Source organism: Apiotrichum porosum (assembly GCF_003942205.1).
Source record: "Apiotrichum porosum strain DSM 27194 chromosome Unknown scaffold_9, whole genome shotgun sequence".
In the NCBI taxonomy this organism is placed as follows: Eukaryota; Fungi; Basidiomycota; class Tremellomycetes; order Trichosporonales; family Trichosporonaceae; genus Apiotrichum; species Apiotrichum porosum.
The window spans coordinates 841382-861059 of record NW_021167116.1 but is presented as its reverse complement, the minus strand read 5'-3'; the positions used below and the strand labels follow the sequence as shown (position 1 = coordinate 861059).

The window sequence follows — 19678 nt, the reverse complement described above, 5'->3', positions numbered from 1 at the left end:
AAACAGCTAAAGAGCTGACGGACCACCGCGTTTCGCATACTATGGGTGGAAAGGGGAAGGAGATGCCTCGAGGCAGGATATCTCGAGTGCACGAGTGGCAGCCGGGGGTGCCTGTTTTCAACGTTTGCTATACTTATTTTCCCGCCAAGCGCGTCACACCCAGACGAAACCGAAGGACGAGGAAGTCGTAACTGCAGAGGAAACGCGCTGGAGACGGTGCCAAGACAAGACACACTTCCTCCTTGCACGTCATACGGGAGGCAGTGCACGTTGCACGGTAACAACAGGGTGGGTTCTTGGGAACCCGCAAGGGGCTGCCGGCGTTCCAGAACAAGAAAACATGCATGGTTTGTCGTAGCCTCCGGGGTCCTCAGCAGCTGGCGCAGCATCTGTCGCGAGATCCTCTTTCCCCTCTCACCTCGCGGGATCGCGGTCCCCTCTTCACGGACCAAGTATATAAACGACTGCCCACCAGCCGGCCCCGTCGTGATCTCTCTACCTGTCAACTCTTCTGCCTGTCATCCTCTTCCATCGCACCCTTCTCAATCCAACACGTTCACGCATCACACCCAACCATGGAGTCACCACCCGCACCCGAATCGCTAGTCGCCTCTGCAGTTGCGGCAGTCACCGCGCCCGCCTCAGTGGTGACCGTCACAACCACCATCACAGCCGCACCACACACCCTCGTTGAGCGCCAGGTCGACTATACCTACTCGATCTACTCTGCAGTTAACAACAATGGTTACTCGTTGTCGTATATCTCCAGGCAATTGAGCTCTGTCAACGACAATTTGTACTCTCAATACAGTCAAGCCAGCGTAGCCAACGGCTACCTGTCCTCCATGTCCGTGTATGCTTCCCGCGCCGATGTGCGCGCCGGAGGTACCTCCGACACCAAGGGATCCGCCATGGTCGTCGAGCTCGCCGTGCTCATTGTTGTCGTCGCCCTCGCGGCCGTGGCCCTCCTCATCACCCTCATTGTCATCGCCTACCGTCTCGGCAAGAGCAACCGCGGCGGCGCAGCGGCCTCGCCCCTCGTCGCCCGCCACAGCCCCAAGGCCACCAGCAACAGCGGTAACAGCAACGGCATCAAGTCCCTCACTAAGGAGTATGGCACCACTACGGCGCACTAGTAGTACGGTACCCCCGCCCGCGTGACTGGAACGACGACGACGGACCAAGCTGTGGTGAGTGTTTCACGCCCGGAGGGGCCATAGACTCACAGTACAGCCCCAGTATGGACGCGTCCAGCCCATCCACCAGTCTGTCTTCACATTGCCGATAAAGAGGTAGCGAGGGGCTAGTCACTGTGATATAGCATTTGATCAGAGGCATGGAGACTGAAAGGGACATTTTGGCGCCTCCAAGTCGTATGCACATGTGCACACCAAGTTGACACCTATGAGCGGTCGACCTGCGATCCAGTGAGACCAGACCACATCCTTGCTCTGAGCTCCACATCAGCCCGCCATACCTGATCCTCCCAGTGCCCGTCCTTGTCCTACCCCTGGGAATCCTGCGGGGGTAGTTAACACTCTCACCGTCCGCGGTCCCCTGGTCGTCAGCGTCCGTCACGCCAGCGGCCAGCGGCATGGCACAGCTGGAGAATGAGCTGGTCCGCTGCGTACCACGTGTGCTGGGAGGTCACATATCATGGGCCTTCACAGGCCATAGCGTTGGAGCACGTTGAACCTCGAGGTCAGTGCCCACCGGTGGTCGTACGTGGCGGGCATTCCCAGACGACAGGATGCCCTCTCGGCCACGGGAGGCAGGACAGCATTTGTGGAGGGCTCAACGGGGAAGCATGCAGCTGCCAAGGTGCGAGGACGTGCCATGTCATGGCAACCGCGCAACCGAGGTGATCAACAGGAGAAAAGTGAAGGAGGTGAAACAATTTAGGGCGCACAAGCGCACATCCATGTGGACCAAATGTGGCACTTGCCACCAGATCGCCACACATTCACCTTGAACCACCTTGAACCACTCCCGCCGTCAACATCTACATCTGCATCGTTCTGCATCGTTCAAAAAGCAAGGTAGGGAGGCAATGAAGCCCCTGTTGACCAGAGTGGGATTCGAACCCACGTCCGAAGACTGCGGATGTTGATGAAATATCAAAACCTGAACACAGCGCCTTAGACCACTCGGCCATCTGGCCGTACGTTTCTTCGTTTCGAAGCAGAACATCGTTCGTGGCTGCCCAAAGTCCACATGCACACACATATTACTGTATATACATGTCATACGCACAAGCTCGCTACAGGTCCCAACTCACTGCTCTACTCGCTGACTGGGCTCGGCAGACCCGGCTCGAAGCACTCGCCGTCCTTGGCCCAGGGGTTGGGTCCGTACCTCTCCAGATCGGAGTAGCACTGCCGCTTCACCAGCTCGTCCATCTCTTTGGGAGTGACAGGCACAAAGGATGCTATCTTGTCAAGCGAGGATGCGAGGGGGTGGGCGTTGAGACGGCTGGTGTTTGGGTCGTTGGTTGTAAGGTCACTTGGGGGCAGTGCGGCGCCGACTTGAGAATTGACAATGGTTGCGTGTGGGACAAAGTCGACGATCATGTTTCGCACCTCGGCCGGGAGCCGGACGTTCTGGAACATGGCGAAGGCTTCTTTCTGAACCGTCTCTTGAAGCGGACAGGGGAGACGACCAGGGTCGAAAGGAGGAACGGTGATTTCTGGCTCGAGGTCACCAAGCCTGTCCCACGAGTTCACTGTTGCCAGGGCCCATGCCGACGGCTTGTTGGTGAAATCGTCGGCGCCCAAGCGAAGGACAGCGGCGACGTTGAAGTTGACAAAGGTCTGGAAAGCGTCGAGGTCAAGGTTGATGCCGTTCGGGTTATCGTTCACACTGGTGTTCAGGGGGACACCGCGATCAGCAACGAATGACCATGGGAGGCGCGCGAATGGGTCGTTGGCCAGCAGCTCTGTACATGGCACACCAGGCCTATCCTTTGGGGGAACGGAGTTGTCGACGGTCCCAGACTGCGGAGGCAGCTCCACTGCAACGCGGTCAGGTGACAGCATGTAAAAGCGCAGAAAGCGGGGTCCAATTGTGGTTGAGCCATAGACTGAGCCGTAGAGGTCGTGTGTGATCAGGAGGGCGCGCAGGCCAGTGGCAATTGCAGCCTCGGCATTTCCTTGAAGCACCATCCAGAGTAGGGCTTGAAGCTCGCCATCAAACTTGTGCGGGGCCAGATACTTGCAGAGTCCGACAGGCTAAAAGTCAGTTTCGTTGCATAGCACAGCTGCACTTACTACCTCGGTGGCCTCGTAGAACGCGAGATCGTGGTCCGCTTCCAAGTCAATGACGATAGAATACTGGAGAGCTGTCGGGAGCGAGTTCCATGTAATCGTGTCGATGGTTTCCTCGAGGTCTTGAAGAGTGGGCGACTCGACCAGCTGCATACAGTTCTCAAACATGCACCACTCCGGCACCGCTTCCTCCATGGCATAGTCCCAGCTGTCCTCGTCGTCGACGTAGGCATCGGGGTTGCGGATGAGTGGCGGTCGAGAGGCGTAAGCACATGTTGATATGATTGATGCGCCGTCCTGTTCCCCGTCAAGCGACTCGTCACCATCTGAGACATGGTCGTTGAGTTGAGTGAACCACTGTCCACAAATCTCATCGACATCGTCTTGGAGTTGAACGCCGCCAAGGGCAGGGTTGTTGTGCCACTCTGCAAGGTACATTGGAAATTGTGCACTGTGACGGTCTTTTCCGATAACGAGGAGCTCCCTTAGCCATGAGAGTCCATATTCAAGGTTATAGAGGACGATAAAGGGGGGCTTCTGGTTGTCATTGTCGTTGGATGTGTTGGCGATGTCTGAAGGCGGCATGGGTGTGCGAAAGGAGAGGACTGTGTCCTTCGGAGGCTTGGTGGGGAGGGCGAAAGGGGCCACCGTGCGTGGACGGGGCATGGTTGTGGATGGTCGCGAGAAGATGCACCAGAGTGAATAGAGAGTTGAAAGGAGGAGGAGGAGCAGAGACAAGACGAGAACTGTGTCATGTGTGGGCCATGGATCCACGGTTGACTCAACCGTCGCGGGCGCAACAAGCGGGACCTGTTTCCTCGTCCGCCAGGCGCGTGCAAACGCGTCGTGTTGGCCATTTGCCTGCCTTCATAGTGCAAGCTTGCATGAGCGTTCGTCTACCTCTCTGGCCCTTTAAGGCATCCCAAATGTCCTGTCTGAGTTGCATACAATGGGAATCCCGTTGCAGAACGCATTCGGGCGGGGCAAATGTGGCACTTGGGGGTGGCATTTTTGGTTCCGCGGCGATCATCCACCACCACCATTCCACTCTTCGTCCACATCTTTCCGAGTCGTCCACGATCGTTTCTGACGATGCGCAATGCATGCAACGACCTCGCACAGGCCAAAAAGCAGGTCCCACTGGGAATCGAACCCAGATTACAAGAACTATCCACAGGATCAGAATCTTATGTACTGACCGTTATACGATGGAACCCTCGACGAAGATGAAAAATCTCATACCACCGCGACCTCGGCTGTCCCAATTCGTCTTCCTTCCTATCCCTTCTCGTCACAGTGAGTGCAGAATGGCTGGAAACATGGACATGGTAAAGGTAGGGGTCCTTGGGCAGACTTAGATCGAACCAAGGGTAGTCAAAGGTATGCCATCTTGAGGACAGACGGTCTGCTCCAACACCTCCGCCTCCATGGCGCCGGTACGTGTGGCGACAGACACCGGAAGGACTGGGACAACGGACGAATGTCGCAGTTGTCTTCAGTCTCTGGAATGTTAATCGCCCAGTCTCTGTCGCAAAGGTTCGATTTTCTACTCATTATTATCCCTTTGTACCACGTTTTAACGATGCTTGTGTGGTTTCGGATCGAGGTGACGCCGGACAACTTATCCGTGGCCCTGGTGCCACAATTGTCGCTTCGATGTGATGGATATCTGTTGAGCTTACATTCCCCCCCCCCCCCCCCCCCCCCCCAGGTCTCGCGACAATAAGCAGGCTGCTCCATCGCGATCAAGCGGCGAACCGCCTCGGACGCGACCAATGTGTTTGACACTCCAGTGTCACCATTCGCAAACTCCGTACCAAATATCCAGACACGAAGCTCTGCGGTTAACCCTTCGGCTTTTATCACTGTCCGTTCTTTGGCTTTCCGTCTCGTATACAAGCGAAGCGCAAGCAGCTGATAAGCAGTGTTGCGCGCCGCGGACTTGTACCAAATGGCCAAGGGCGTGGAAGCCACGAGTAGAGGAACCCAACAGACGCCAGACAAATGGTCCAAGCCCCAACTCGTCAACTATATTGCAAAGCCCAACGTCCCGTTGGGGGGAAAGGCATTGGACGAGCAGGAGAAGCGATATCGTGCGCGTCTCTCGGGACATGTTCGAAACTGACATGTCTAGAAAAGGACTCGCAGTACATACCAAGTGTTCATGTCCATGACCAGATTGCGCTTCAAAACATTGTTGCAGAGCGAGGCATTATCATGTTCCGCGTGGACCGTAGCGGACACAAGACCAGTCTGTGCCGCATTCTTGTTGCAGACGACGCAAGTGCACAAAATCCATACGCCCGCCCCACTGACACCTGCAGTTGGGAGAAGCAAACCCTGAATGGCGAAAACGGGTATCCGCCAAGACGTCCGCCACGAGCAGACGCCCGGTGCTTGATCACGCTGCTTCAGAGGCTGAGCGGGAACACATGGACCGTGGGTTGTGCCTTTCCGGCCGGCCCAAGCTGACATTAGTCCGGGAGCTCACAGCGTGGTACCCACAAGCAATACACCGAACATCAGCTTGTCATATTGGCTTTGGACGGCCAGTATAGCGGTACCAGGACGAAACTCCACAAGGCAACAATGTGCGAAACAATGGCCATCTGTGACGTACGTCTGCGCGTCCGACGATCTGCCACTAACCGTGCCACAGCTCGCAGACCGTTTATGACGACAAGCCCACCCGGGTGTACCCATGGGCACTCCGAAACGATTCTACTTTAAAAACGAGCTGGACATGCCGGCGTAGCCGTCGTCGGAAGGGGACAGCGACGTCAGGAGAAATAAAGAGTGAACAAAGTCTGGTCTGACTTTCGGGCAACGTTACTACATGGTGAATGTATTCATGGGCCGTATCAGCGCCGTTGGTGCCCGTGAAAACCATGCGCTGCTCTGTCAGTGGCAATACTGCGCCTGGGCCAACGGACGACTCACGGCAAGGAAGAGGGCGAGTCGGAATCGCGTTATCCACCCCAAAGGCCTGATTCCTCCCCGCACTGAAGGCACCTCTCGGGCAGTTCAGTTCGAAAGCAACGCGTCGCGTCGCCAACGCGGCGCACATCGCACACAGCAGATGCTCGAGCAGCCGTATCACTTCACTTGGGCGCGCCGAAGCGCGCGAGATGGCACGCAGCATACAGCACAGCTTGCCCCCCCCGATCTCAATCGCCCAACGGCCAATTGTGTGTATTGTTGCCGCCGGCAGCTCCAGTTCTCTTGTCAGTTGTGTACCTCACGTGTGGGAGTGATCCCAATGCGATGTACAGTACAGGACAGTACTGTACAGTGCTGTACCGCACCGCATACTGGGCTGGTACGCACACGTCTTGTGGTATTGTCATCTACACAGCCATCGCCGAGGGCTCTGGCGCTGGCGCTGGCGCTCGGCGAGCGGCCAGTGCCCCGACTGATGGTACGGATCGAACGGGTCGAGGCCGGGGCTCGGCGCCGCCACACCATGCTGTCCTGGCGTGTTGCCGTGCAGATACATACATACGTATGTGCTGCGTCTTCTGTCGCTGCTGTGCGCACTGAACGGCATCCACACACAACCCCCCGTCGGTGCCGTTCCGGCCTGTGAGGTTTGGGTGCACCGAGTGTCCTCGTCGGCGGGCCGGGAAACCCGGCCACTGTCCTGTAGCCTGTGGGCCAGCAGCGGGAATGCCGGTGCGGCAGCCATGTCCTGGTTTTGGCTGTCTGGGCCAGACGGCCCTACAGCCGAGGTGCACTGGCCACTCGGCGCAGACCTGGAAGGTGAGCTGTCATCAGTGAGCCACACTTGTCAGTGTTTTCAGCAGCAGTGAGCAACCACCACCACCCTCGACAGACGCTCTAAATGCAGTAATCTCATACACACATGCTACCTACTTGGACTCGTTGTCCTGCTGCTTCTGGTCCTCGAGGCTCATGGCGATAGCGCGGGCGATCGCTGCGTCCTCGTCCTCGTCGTCCTCGTCTTCGGCCATGAGCACGTCCGCGTCAGGGTCGTCGCCGCGGGACAAGGCCATGGCGCGGCGAAGCTCCTCGTCCTCGTCGTCCTCATCCTCGTCGTCGTACATGTGCTCGTCGTCTCCGGGGGCCTCGGGGATGGTGCTATCGTTGGCGTTGCGGAGCGGCGAGGTCACGCTCGCTGGGAAGCCGGCCTGGTGGCCCGCTTCAGGGTTGGCGGGGACGGCCACGTCCTGCGGGATGACCTCGAGCTCGGACGCCTCGGTGCCGACGTTGCCCTTGTCATCGCCAGCGCTGGCGGCGGCGGCGGCAGTGGTCGACGTGGTGCCGCGCTCGCGCGCTTCCCGCTCCTGGGCCTCTTGCAGGGACATGCGGAGAGCCATGGCAAGCTCGGGGTCGCTCGAGGGGTCAAAGTCGTCGGCGCCGCCGCCTCCACCGCCGCCCATGTCGCCTCCCGAGGGACCGGCGCGCTCGGGGTCGAACAGGATGGGGCTCTGCTGGATAATGTCCGAGAGGAGGTGGGGGCCTGGTGCGACCGAGACGAGGTGGCTCTCGCCGGCGCCGGCAGCCTCGACGAGGGCGTTGATCTTGTCGTCGTTGGCCATGCCCTCGTCGCCAAAGGTCACAATGTCAATGAGGACGTTGTTCTTGCGCAGACGCTTGCCAAGCTTGACGAGCTCGTCCTTTGAGTCGTCGAGTGGGGAACCGACAAACGCGACGATACGTTGACGCTGGTTCTTGTTCTCGCGGTGTTTGAGGGCAAGCTGGGCGATCTGGATCGAGGTGATGAGGTCCGAGACGCCACCGATGCTCGCCTTGTTGAGCGCAGAGAGCAGCTTGCCCAGGTCGTTGGTTGGGGTCACGAGGAGGGAAGGCCTTTGTTGTTGTCAGCAGTCTGTGGAGAAGGAGGAGGCGGTGGGGGGTGGTGGACGGTCTCCATTTGCACTCACGACTTGCCGGCCATGGTCATGAGACCGACAGCAGACTCGGGGTTGGCATCTGTCTTGGCAGTGAAGACGGCAGAGACGGCCTGAGCCTGAGCCTGGAATCGTGTTGGGGTGTAGTCGCCATTCCTGAGACATGTTGTTAGCGAAATGGCTGATGACGGGTGGTTGATGCGACGCGCGCGTACCTCATGTACTCGGAGTTGTCGAGCCTGTGTGCGGGGGGGATGTGGTTAGCAAAACAGTTGGAGAAGATGCTGTGCAGAGTACGTACACGAGCATGCACGACTCGAGCGGCATGGTGAAGAGGGTTTGTGGTGGGTGGTGGTGGTGGTGGTGGTGGTTGGTAGCAGTCAGCACCCAGAGCGTTAATGCGACGCGCAGGTGTGTGTGTGTGTCATTGCCGTCATCGTCGTTCAAGCGCCCAGAGCCAGCAGTACAGTCGCCACGAGTGCCACATCCGACAAAACGCCGGCTGGCTGGCTGGCTGAGACGAGCGCTGGCTGTGCTGGCCCACTGCTGGGCGCTGGACGACGGGTACGACGGAGGCATCATGGCAATTGCATCCCCCTGAGTGAGACCCCGAGCGTCACCGCCCCGCCCCGCCCACAGCCCACAGCGTCGCTCTCGCTCGCCCAGCGTCACACCCCCCCCCCACCCGCCAGCGTGGCCTCTCTCTCTCCCACCCCCCCAGGTGTCCCATCCCCTCTTTCCCACTTCTCCTCTCTCTTCCAACTTCCATCCACACTCTATCCGCAGGTCTCATCCCTCGCTACCACCCAGGTCTCCTTCTCTCTACTACTACCCCCCTTTACACAAAGTACGTCTCCTGGCACTCCCCCCCCTCAATCCCTGCTCGTTGCCCCGCGGCACACAAACCACGCTCCGGGGCGACTCTTGACGTCGCTCTGATGGCCGCAACCTGCTACCTCCACTGCAACTTCAAGCCTTATTCAAGCTGCATCCGTCTCGGACAGCAGGGGCAAGAGGTCGGGCAGCGCTCTTGAGAGGATACACAAGCCATCGCTAGCACTTGCGGCGCCCGCACTTGCCAGCTGTAAGCCGGGTGCGATGGGGAAACCACTCCACGTCGACGCCTGCCTCGGCGGCCCTGCATCCCAACAGGCATTCACTGGCGTGGCGTCAAACGGGATCGCACGACAGCCTCCTCGTCTGTGCTCCCTACTTCCATCAGTTTCCACGACACGTCTCTCGCTGTCTCTCCCCCCCTGTCTGACTTGCCTTGAACGCATCGCTGACCACCGCATCTCCCTTTTCCGACTCTTACAGCTAGACACTTTTCAACATGTAAGTAACACTTGGACACGGGTGTGGAGCCCTGTGGTAGGAAGCAGCAAGCTGACGCATTTCTATAGGGAGGACGAGGGTGTGTACAATATGCTCTGACGTAGAGATCGCTTGTGACGTATCGCTGACCACGCCCCATTCATTCAGTCGCTGCTCTTGTGAGTTTGTCTCGGCTGACGCTGCGCTTTCAAAGGCTTGCAATAGCGGTGCAACAACCCATGTGCTGACGCGGCCCCGCACAGGTTATCGACAACGGTTCGGGTATGTGCAAGGCCGGTTTCGCCGGTGACGATGCCCCCCGCGCCGTCTTCCCCTCGATTGTTGGTCGTCCCCGTCACCAGGGTGTCATGGTCGGCATGGGCCAGAAGGACTCCTACGTGGGGTGAGTCAATCCTCGTTGCGCGTCATATGACATTGCAACCAAAATAACAAAATGGATGGTATTTCGGCCCGCTAACGCGCACAACAGCGACGAGGCCCAGTCGAAGCGTGGTATCCTCACCCTCAAGTACCCCATTGAGCACGGTATCGTTACCAACTGGGACGACATGGAGAAGATCTGGCACCACACCTTCTACAACGAGCTCCGTGTCGCCCCCGAGGAGCACCCCGTTCTCCTTACCGAGGCTCCCCTCAACCCCAAGCAGAACCGTGAGAAGATGACCCAGATCATGTTCGAGACCTTCAACGCCCCCGCCTTCTACGTCTCGATCCAGGCCGTCCTTTCGCTTTACGCTTCGGGTCGTACCACCGGTATCGTCCTCGACTCGGGTGACGGTGTTACCCACACTGTCCCCATCTACGAGGGTTTCTCGCTCCCCCACGCCATCCTCCGTCTTGACCTCGCTGGTCGTGACCTCACCGACTACCTCATCAAGATCCTCATGGAGCGTGGTTACCCCTTCACCACCACCGCCGAGCGTGAGATTGTCCGTGACATCAAGGAGAAGCTCTGTTACGTCGCCCTCGACTTTGAGCAGGAGCTCCAGACCGCCGCCCAGTCGTCGCAGCTCGAGAAGTCGTACGAGCTTCCCGACGGTCAGGTTATCACCATCGGCAACGAGCGCTTCCGCTGCCCCGAGGCTCTCTTCCAGCCCTCGTTCCTCGGCCTCGAGTCCGCCGGTATCCACGAGACCACCTACAACTCGATCATGAAGTGTGACCTCGACATCCGTAAGGACCTCTACGGCAACGTCGTCATGTCGGGTGGTACCACCATGTACAACGTAAGTGTCGTGGACTGGAAGTCATCGTCTTGGACGTGCTGTCACCGTTCTGGCTGCGGCCAGTCAGCATACCTCCACAACTTTGCTTCGAGCAGCGCTAACAACCGCTCAGGGTATTGCCGACCGTATGCAGAAGGAGATCACGTAAGTTGGAACGACTGCAACCTCCCGCCAACCTCATTATGCTGACGCGTTACCCAGCGCTCTTGCCCCCTCGTCGATGAAGGTCAAGATCGTCTCGCCCCCCGAGCGCAAGTACTCCGTCTGGATCGGTGGTTCCATTCTCGCCTCGCTCTCCACCTTCCAGCAGATGTGTACGTCTTAAGACTTTCGAATTTCCCCCCAGCGACACTTTTACTAACCCACAACAGGGATCTCGAAGAACGAGTACGACGAGAGCGGACCCAGCATCGTCCACCGCAAGTGCTTCTAAGCGCTGGCGTAGAATACGACGACGACGACGACGACCGCGACGCCAGAGCCATTTTGATGGGCTCGGGTTGTTTCCTGGGTTTGGTCACCCACCAAATAGCTTTCGTAAAGAGTGTGACGATGAATGAGTTGTCGGGTAGAACTCGGTCTTGGTACATCACGCCTGGGCACGTCAGGGATCAGGAACATGCAAGCTGTTAAACAGGTGCCCGCGTGTATCTGGAATGGTCCCGGACAGCACCGTCAGAGGATCAGTAGTGGTGACTGCAGATCAAACGGCACCGCGCGGATGTATTTCCGGTGATGATAGATATTACATAACGTCATTTCCCACCCTGTATCTCTCGGCCCAACAACAACACAGTGTCCTTCACTCCTCTCTTTACCTCTTGGTCGACCCGGCTTCGCACGCTGCTTCTCAAGTACCCTTAGCCGTCACAATACCCTACATCTTTCCAATCCACTCAGTAATCACACTCCTACTCCCCCTCGCCTTCCGCTTGGCCTCATCCTGTCCTCACGGCTTCCCTGGTGGTCGTCCGTCGCCTCCTCTTGTCAACATTCCATTCTTGACGTACATGTGAATAAACATGGCCCCATCTGGAACAGTTGGCGAGTTTCTTGGCGTTCCAGAGGACCCTCCAGACGCGCCCTCATTGGCCGCGCTCAATGATCAGACGACGCAGAACGGTACTTTCGGACGGGCCATCAAGGACTACTTTGTAGACCTTTCGCATCGGGCCGGGGAAGTAGCCCAACAACAGTCACTGGTTGAATTGGCCAACAGCGTGGTAAAGACATCGCGCGAGCCGTTCTGTGACCTCAGTGCTCAGCAGCCTGGCAGCCTCAGAGACGTCAAGGTCCACGATGGAATACCCTACCTGGGAACTGTGGTGAGTTTTGTCCATCTTCACACATGTATGTGATGTGACCTGACCGCCAGGCTCTTATGACGGAGAGACATGCTGTCGACAACCAGGGAGATGTTTGTATGCATGTCCTCGACGTTGGCTAACGTTTAAAGGTACCCCCTTCCTCGTCACAGCTGGGAACATCAAAGCCCGACCTTTGGATGTCTCTGACATTGGAAGTACAAGACAACATCTACATGCTTCCAAGTCTATTTGGCGAGCTCAAGGTCTTTACTGGTCTTTGGCAAGATAAAACAGCCGTCCAAAAGTCCCGGCAAAGCTGGTACCAGGCCATCCTTTACTCGTTTGCCGCTTTTGAGCAATGCGGGACATGGATGGGGTTGGCCATGGTCAACGAATGCTTCAGTCGCCTCTGCGTTCTGGACGACAAGCCGCTGTTTGAAGTGCGCCGAAAAACGCCCAGCGACACTACCCAAGGATTCTCCGAACAGCAGCAGCTACAACAGCAGACGATCGAGCACATCAAGCATGACGCCAAGGTCTTCACGGTGGCAATCGAGCTTTCCGATGAGGCTCGCGCCATGGTCGGCCAACAGATGTCCATCCAAGAGTTCCTTGCGCATGAAACACTCCCTCGAGCTTTTCGTCATCGACTTTGTGAACTGGACCCGGACGGTAAACCCAAATACCACAGGCAGGACCGAATGTATACAATCGACTGGGCGGGTGCCACTGCCTTTTATAATACCATTGTGAAGGCAGTGCAGCTCCTTGCCCGGCTGCCAATGGATGTCGCTCCCACTCGCCTGTCCCCCCCATCCGAGACCTTCAAGGCATTCCGAGACACTATCACCGGCAATGGTAACCCCTTCAACATTACTCGAGCAGACGTGGAGGTCATTGTCGGTTGGAAACGCGAAGGCAAGAAGCGCAAAGGACGAGCCGACGCCGTTGGTGCGTCCCGAGACCCTCGTCCACCACCTGGTGGAAGCCGCGGTAAGGATCCCGATGCTGCCGACCGCAAAGGCCCCGAGGACCCCACGCAGGACCCCAAGAGTGGCGACAAGGGCAGCCGCAAGTCTGGAAAGAGCAGCAGCAGCAAGCGCAGCCACGAATCCAGCAAGGGTGGCAGCAAGAGCAAGTCGGCCTGTCAGCGGGCTCCTGACGAAGGCTCGGCCAGCCTGCCTGAGCCGTTCAAAACGCTCAAGAGCAGCCTGGATGCGCTCTTCGCGCCAAGCCTGGGACCGAGTGGGCGCCTGCATGAGTACGTCTCGATCATGGTCCGGAAGCTGTCCCGTCACCCGAACCTGGACGACCCCAACACCGCCAAGTCCGTCAGTGACCCCACCACCGCAAAGTCTGTCTTTTACCCCACCACCGCAAAGTCTGTCTTTGACAGGTTGGAGGAGTGTACCAATGATGACTTGTCATGGACAGGCGACGACATGCACAGCAGCTGCGGATCCTCCAGCGAAGGTGATGACGCCGATACGAGCCTCGAGTCGGCCTTGGACGCCGGCACGGCTGCGTATATCTCCGATTGGCGTTTGGCCGTCGACACACCCACACACGAAGATCCAACACTCACGGCTTGTTGCCCCGAAACCAAACCGTCCGTCACCATTCGCATCGTACCCGTCTCGGCGGCTACAATGGACAAGCTCCTCGAGCTTCGCATGCAAGCCTAGTCCTGCAGTTCAATCGCCGCGGACGGTCACACACCTTGCTCCCCCTCCCGTCGACCGCAACGTACTGGTCAAGCGGTGGCGCTCCCCCCTCAAGCACTACATGTCCAGCCATTCCTCGACCCCGACCTTTCCTTTAGGTTCTGCCCCGAGACGAAACCCTCCATCCGATATGCGATGCAGGTCTCCCAGCAATGTGTCCCTGCCCTCTAGAGCAAGTGGCTCTTCCCTTATGCCCTTGTGTATATTCAAGTTGTGCCCTTATGTAGTACCATGTATATAGCATGTTAAATGTATCGACTGTCGCTGGCTAGCGCAACTGGGTCGTTATCGTCGTCATCGGCAAACAGAGGCGGGTGGACCAGGTGAGTGTCTGCACGAAGCGGGCGTCGCTGCTCTGCTCTTGTGTCCACTGGTTGGAGGCACTTGATCGCTCGCCGCTCTCTCGAAAGGAAAGCATTTGCTTCGCATTGACCGGTGGGGTAAAGGCGGAACAGGCGGCTGGCTGTTTTGGCCCGTCCTCAGTTGCAGCGGGGCAGCTGGACTGACATCGAATGGTTGACATGGCTATGTTTGACAACCTCTCGGACACACGTTTTACTCGAGTGGCCACTTTTCATTAATCCTCTTGCCCATCTGCTGCAGCATGGCCCACACGAGGTCCTTGCCGGGCCAGAAATCATTAGTCTCGTCATAGCTGCCCAGCCAGACTGTCGTGTCGGAAATGTCCATGTCGTTGGCGGCCAGGCCCCACGGCATGATACCGGGCAGCTGCTCCTCGGCGAGCTCAATCCACGCCGGAAACATTGTCGTCTGCTTGTCGTATCCGTCAATGTTGAACTCTTCAAACACGACGGGCTTGCCATGCCTGTTCCTGCAAAAAAACCGTGTCAGCAATAATCTAAACACTTCTCCACTGCATTAGACACCCACATCGAGTCGATGTGCTCTTGGATCCACTGCTTGCCCCACTCCAACTCGGGTGTCATGCCCCACGTCTCGGGGTACATGTGGAAGGTGCCAAAGTCGATATTGTCCAGCTTGAGGTATGCGTCAAAGTCGCCACCCGACTCTCCTGAATACACATACTCGGCCTTGGTCTTGGGCCGGTCCCAGTTGAAGAACCCTTCGTCACCCACGGCGACCATGTGGTGCGGATCGAGGCACTTGATAAACGCTGCGCGGTCCGCGACCCACCTGGTCAGGTCGTCGGGCGTGAAATCGAGTCGTTTCAATGGCTCGGTGGCCGTCGCGCGCGCCTCGTTGGTGAGCTCCCACGCAAAAATGGAGGCCGAGTCCTTGTACCGCGTGACAATGTGGTGGACGTACGCCTCGAACGCGGCGATGACTTTGGCATTGGTGTAAAAGTCCGAGTGGCACGCGTCCTTGCCGACGAGGTTGGACGTGTACACGTCCATTGCGCCGTAGTGTTCCCAGTTGTTGACAAACACCATGATCAGCTTGATGCCGTACTTGGCGGCATACTTGACCGTCGTGTCGAGGCGCGCCAGTCCGTTGGCGCCGACATTGAGAAACTGCTCGCCGTCTTTCCAGTACTAGCGCGCCCATGGTCGTCAGCGTCATGGCTCCCTCGCACCACCCAGACGCGCCACTACTCACCTGGAAATACGTCAAATTGGTGGTCGGCAGCTCCCCCTCGACCATTGAGAACGCCCACGTACGCAGCACGCGCACCCCGATATCCTTCAGACGCTGGAACGCCGCGTCGTACTGCGACTCATGGACCAGCTGGGGGATCCAGTACGCGTTCATCCCGGCAAAGCGGTATGGCCGGCCGTCGAGCCAGAACTCGGTGCCGCGGGCAGTCACAAAGCCAGCAGGAGGTGTGGTGGGCGGGGTAGTGGCCTGGGTGGACGGTATGCCCGCGCCGACGGGGAGGAGCGGGACGAGGGCCGCCTTCGAGTCGCCCATTGCAGACTGTTGATGGTGGTAGGGATCTTTTCCTTTCCGTCTTGACGTCGCCGCCCCGGCACGCACATATATAACCCCCAACCCACCACGTCGTGCCAACCCCGCCCGCGGGGGCCGCTTCGACCCCGTCCGTACACAGTGCCTTGGCGCTTGCCCTGGTCCAGCCTCTTGCACTGTTCAGAGGGTGCGTGCGTGTGGTCTGGGGTGGGCATCGACGGCAGAGACAGCGCTTGCGGTTCTGGGCGATTTCAGAACATCAAGACGCCGAGGCGTCCCACATTCGGGCCATTTGAGCGGCATGGCCGGCCCTTTCATCATACAGTGCCGCCACTCACTGATCACACTGGCTGCATATCGAGCCCCTGCTTCATTTGCTTCTATCAAGCTCGCATCTCGCAGCCTACATGGGGGGGGGGGGGGGGGGGGGGTGTAGGCTCGCGGGCCCCGTCGAAAAGGACCGGACGGGCCCGTGGGCCAGTACCACTTGGTTTGCTGTAGGCCCAAAGTAAGTTGCCTTTAGCAACCATCCTCAATGTCTTTCAGAACAGACGTTCCTGTGACACCAAGGGCGAGTACATTCATAACCACGAGTATATGTACAGTATCGTATCGTATGGCAAGGCACTGTCCGTTACAAGATACACTATAGATCACACTCAGGTCCACCGCAGTGCGCGTTTCCGGCTGCGAGGGCTGCACGACTTGGTAGGCCCGGCAGCGTTGCTTGAGGCGCCGTCATCTCCCGCAGCGGCAAGAGTCTCAATGGGCGTCTCGTTGTCGGTAGAGATGGTGGTCGTGGGGTCGTCTGTTGCGGCAGCCCCGGCAGTGTGGGGAGACTGGGTCGTTGCAGTACCGCCCTCGACAGCCTGCCTGCCTGCCTTGATAATATCCGCAGCGTTCTCCGCAAGGCCATAAAGCGTGGCACTGAGGTGCGCGCTCATCTGCATGGGGAGGACCGACCCGTCGACGACGCGAATGTTGGTTGTGCCGTATACGACAAGGCTGGCGTCCACCACACCACCGTACTCGGCCTTCATCATGGCACAGGTGCCGACTGTGTCTCGTCAGCTCATGCTACGAGCGATTTGAGGCTACGCACTCTGGTGGTTGACAAAGAGAAAGTTGTCACTGATCCACTGGCGCCATTCCGCATCGGATCCGCCATCCTCGCCGCTGGGCACTGCACCGCCGGGGGCTGTCTCGTCACTGACCAAAGACCGGAGAGGATCGGTACCGAAGATCTTGCGGACCATGCGGCACCCCTTGATCATGACTTGCATGTCAACGTCGGCCGAGAGGTCTGGCACAGTCAGCATTCCAGTAATTGTACGGGCTTACATCGAGGGTCAATGAAAGGATTGTCGTAGGGGTTGGTCGAGGAGATGTTGACGCTTCCGCGTGAGAATGGCAACATGTTCCAAACGTTGATACCTATTGAGGTGTCACTGTTGGAGAAGAACAGCTCTGCAACACCGACGCCCGAGTTGACCATGAGATCCTGTTGAATAGCAAAGATGGCAGAGGCCGCTGACGCGTTCACCATGCCACCGTTGGCAGCCGCATCAGCCGCGTAGGCATCAATGTTGCTGGAGATGGTGCTCTTGATCGACTCAAGGTCGTCACCAAACAGGGTGGCTAGGTCCGGGTACGCAATGACATTGTTGGGGCCCGTACCATCGGCATTGAACCCGCTGGCGGCGTTCCAACTCATCATGCCCATGGTTTGGTCCTGCAAGTTCTTGCCCACACCAGGGAGGTCGACGACGACGTCAATACCGAGTGGAGTCAGGACGTTCGAATCGCCAATGCCAGAGAGTTGAAGAAGGACAGGGGACTGGATTGCACCTGCCGACACAATGACCTCGCGAGAAGCGTTGACCGAGTACGAGGCCCCACCCTGTGTACCAAACTCGACCCCGGTGGCTGTCACCGTACCATTGGCACCCGTGGTCACAATCTTTGTAGCCCTCTGCGAGACGAGGACAGCCATGTTGGAACGCTCCCCTTCGATGGACGACCAGTAGGCAGTCGCCGACGAGGAGCGAGTGTTACCTTTGAGAGTCTGCCTGTCAGCACATGGTTTCAGTACGGGCACACGTACGTTGGGGTGATACGCGACGTTGGCCGCCTTGCCACCATCGGCGTCGGTGGAGGTGGCCACGGAAAAGTTTCTGCTGGCCACAGTATAAAAGTCGGCCTGCTGGGGACCCTTGTACATTCCGTCCGGGTATCCAACCTGCAAGGGACCAGATGAGCCATGGTACTGGCCCTCGTAGCTGGCGCCAAGCGACGTTTGGTCCGAGGTCGGGGCAGTGAAATGCTCAGCCTTGGTCATGCCGGCGAACATGCCCTGCCAGGACCACTTGTCAGTGGTATCCGTCCCCAGAAGCGTCCCCAGCGCGTCGTACTGCGCCGCCTCGCCCCGAGTGTAGGTCATCCCGTTGACGGCCGTCGAGCCGCCAAGTGTCTTGCCCCTAAGCGATTAGTCTGGACGCATGTGTGGTCTGGTCTCCTGCAACGCACCCGATCAACGACTTGCCATTCGAGGTCTTCCACCCCCAGTCGAGGTCGGAGCCAAATGCCTGGCCATAGTTGGTCGCCACACCCACTCTGTCATCTGTTCGGCTATCGCCACCTGCCTCAATAACCCTGCGCGCGAGTCAGTCGGGACTCGTATGGTGTGCAACTCACAAGACGGTGGTGTCTGGGTCCTCGCTCAGACGGTTGGCTACCACCAGACCGCCAAGGCCACCCCCGACAATGACATAGTCGAACGACTGGCCGTTGACCTGGGACGCGTCGGATAGCAGGCCGGATAGGGCGTAAGTGACAGGAAGCGCGAACAATCCTCCGGCGATAAGCAGTCGCATGGTTGTCGAAAGTCGGTCGGTGGAGAAAGGAGGGGAGTCGGTGTCGAGAAGGGGTCCGGCCGCTGCATAGCTGCATGGCTTATATAGATTGGCATGCACCACACACAGCTGGATTGCCTCCAAACAACAACCACGCGCGCTGCGAGAGGTGTTCCGGGAAGGCACGCGTTCTGGACTCTTTGAAATCACAGCAGGTTGTGCCGGTGCAATCGCAGATCGTGGAGCTCGGTTGTCGTGGGCTCCGCGACTGGCGGAGGCGAGTGCGTGCAAGACGTGTGTGGAAACAGAGACAAGGGGAAGCAGTGTGGGTAGGTACAACGAGTTGCAGGTGTGCTAGTGCGAACGGCTACCTCGCGACAGCCAGGTCGTGGATCGTGCTTTTGAGTGCCTGGCTGTGGGCCGTTGGATACGGTCAGTCGGGCAACGCGGTTTCACGGGGTTCTACTCCCCCTATGGTCGCGTCAGACAAGAGCCTGGATGCAAGGTGAGCCATGAGCGAGGTGTCATGCCGGTGCCCAGACGTCAGCAGCATGTCCCGCCAGAAAGGAGAGCGATGCACAGTCTCCAGCTCCTGATGCAGCATCTAGTGTCCGCTGGAATCGGGTTCCTTGACTGGCGCCGGATCCACATTCCAACCTTTGGTAAAGGCCGGCCGTGTATCGCCTGGATCAATGGTCTAGACCGTGTCCACTGGCCACTGGACGCGTCGTATGTGTAGGAGGTAAAGGCAGGCCAGACGATGGGCTCGATACAAAGGGGTGTCACTGCACGTGGAGGTCAATTTCAAGATTTCAAGAGGGTAAGAGTAAAGAGAGAGGCTCTCAGACATCCCGGCAAGGCCCCTATCCGTTCACCACCGGCCACCATTGAACAGACCTGCTTCCGCACGCCAAGATGCTCCACGGCCATGGGCCACGAATGTTTGCTTCTCTCTTCGTCTCCAGACTTGGCATGCATCGCACCACTTTCCCAGAATAGCGTCCACAACGTCATCACATTCACCGTAATGGGTGTCTCAGAGGCTCTGGGTGAGAGCTTATTTACCCTCATTTTTATCCGAATTATCCGGATTACCCATTATTGTATGTCCGGTTAACGGCATTCCGCCGGATCTCCACTTTTGTTAAGTTCGATCCCCCAAGGAGTCAGACTGTAACTGGTTTTTGCGCCGCTCACGTGCTCCCACCCAGCA

At 58.2% G+C, this 19678-nt stretch overlaps 7 protein-coding genes and 2 non-coding genes across 9 annotated transcripts; 3 read left to right on the top strand and 6 right to left on the bottom strand.

The window, feature by feature from the left end:
• Positions 1-575: 575 nt before the first annotated feature.
• EHS24_009569 (uncharacterized protein) lies at positions 576-1136 on the top strand (the record flags this gene model as incomplete). Its single annotated transcript, XM_028624842.1, has 1 exon — positions 576-1136. One exon carries the CDS (start codon positions 576-578, stop codon positions 1134-1136), a length of 561 nt encoding a protein of 186 aa, XP_028475010.1.
• A 927-nt stretch (positions 1137-2063) lies between these two features.
• On the bottom strand, positions 2064-2161 carry EHS24_009568. The gene has a single exon. It is a non-coding gene; the product is annotated as a tRNA-Leu (tRNA).
• A 121-nt stretch (positions 2162-2282) lies between these two features.
• Positions 2283-3929, bottom strand: EHS24_009567 (uncharacterized protein; the record flags this gene model as incomplete). Its single annotated transcript, XM_028624841.1, has 2 exons — positions 2283-3227; positions 3267-3929. 2 exons carry the CDS (start codon positions 3927-3929, stop codon positions 2283-2285), a joined length of 1608 nt encoding a protein of 535 aa, XP_028475009.1.
• A 466-nt stretch (positions 3930-4395) lies between these two features.
• Positions 4396-4479, bottom strand: EHS24_009566. The gene has a single exon. It is a non-coding gene; the product is annotated as a tRNA-Gln (tRNA).
• A 2653-nt stretch (positions 4480-7132) lies between these two features.
• On the bottom strand, positions 7133-8461 carry EHS24_009565 (uncharacterized protein; the record flags this gene model as incomplete). Its single annotated transcript, XM_028624840.1, has 4 exons — positions 7133-8093; positions 8168-8290; positions 8350-8373; positions 8436-8461. 4 exons carry the CDS (start codon positions 8459-8461, stop codon positions 7133-7135), a joined length of 1134 nt encoding a protein of 377 aa, XP_028475008.1.
• A 771-nt stretch (positions 8462-9232) lies between these two features.
• On the top strand, positions 9233-11128 carry ACT1 (actin; the record flags this gene model as incomplete). The annotated part of the gene is made up of 6 exons (XM_028624839.1): positions 9233-9469; positions 9712-9851; positions 9939-10695; positions 10808-10839; positions 10897-11009; positions 11067-11128. 6 exons carry the CDS (start codon positions 9233-9235, stop codon positions 11126-11128), a joined length of 1341 nt encoding a protein of 446 aa, XP_028475007.1.
• Positions 11129-11717: 589 nt separating this feature from the next.
• EHS24_009563 (uncharacterized protein) lies at positions 11718-13687 on the top strand (the record flags this gene model as incomplete). Its single annotated transcript, XM_028624838.1, has 3 exons — positions 11718-12020; positions 12071-12112; positions 12152-13687. The coding sequence occupies 3 exons, from the start codon at positions 11718-11720 to the stop codon at positions 13685-13687; spliced, it is 1881 nt and encodes a 626-aa protein (XP_028475006.1).
• Positions 13688-14281: 594 nt separating this feature from the next.
• On the bottom strand, positions 14282-15616 carry EHS24_009562 (uncharacterized protein; the record flags this gene model as incomplete). Its single annotated transcript, XM_028624837.1, has 3 exons — positions 14282-14558; positions 14618-15240; positions 15305-15616. 3 exons carry the CDS (start codon positions 15614-15616, stop codon positions 14282-14284), a joined length of 1212 nt encoding a protein of 403 aa, XP_028475005.1.
• A 656-nt stretch (positions 15617-16272) lies between these two features.
• Positions 16273-18486, bottom strand: EHS24_009561 (uncharacterized protein; the record flags this gene model as incomplete). The annotated part of the gene is made up of 6 exons (XM_028624836.1): positions 16273-16670; positions 16716-16916; positions 16955-17678; positions 17718-18090; positions 18140-18265; positions 18308-18486. The coding sequence occupies 6 exons, from the start codon at positions 18484-18486 to the stop codon at positions 16273-16275; spliced, it is 2001 nt and encodes a 666-aa protein (XP_028475004.1).
• Positions 18487-19678: the final 1192 nt, after the last annotated feature.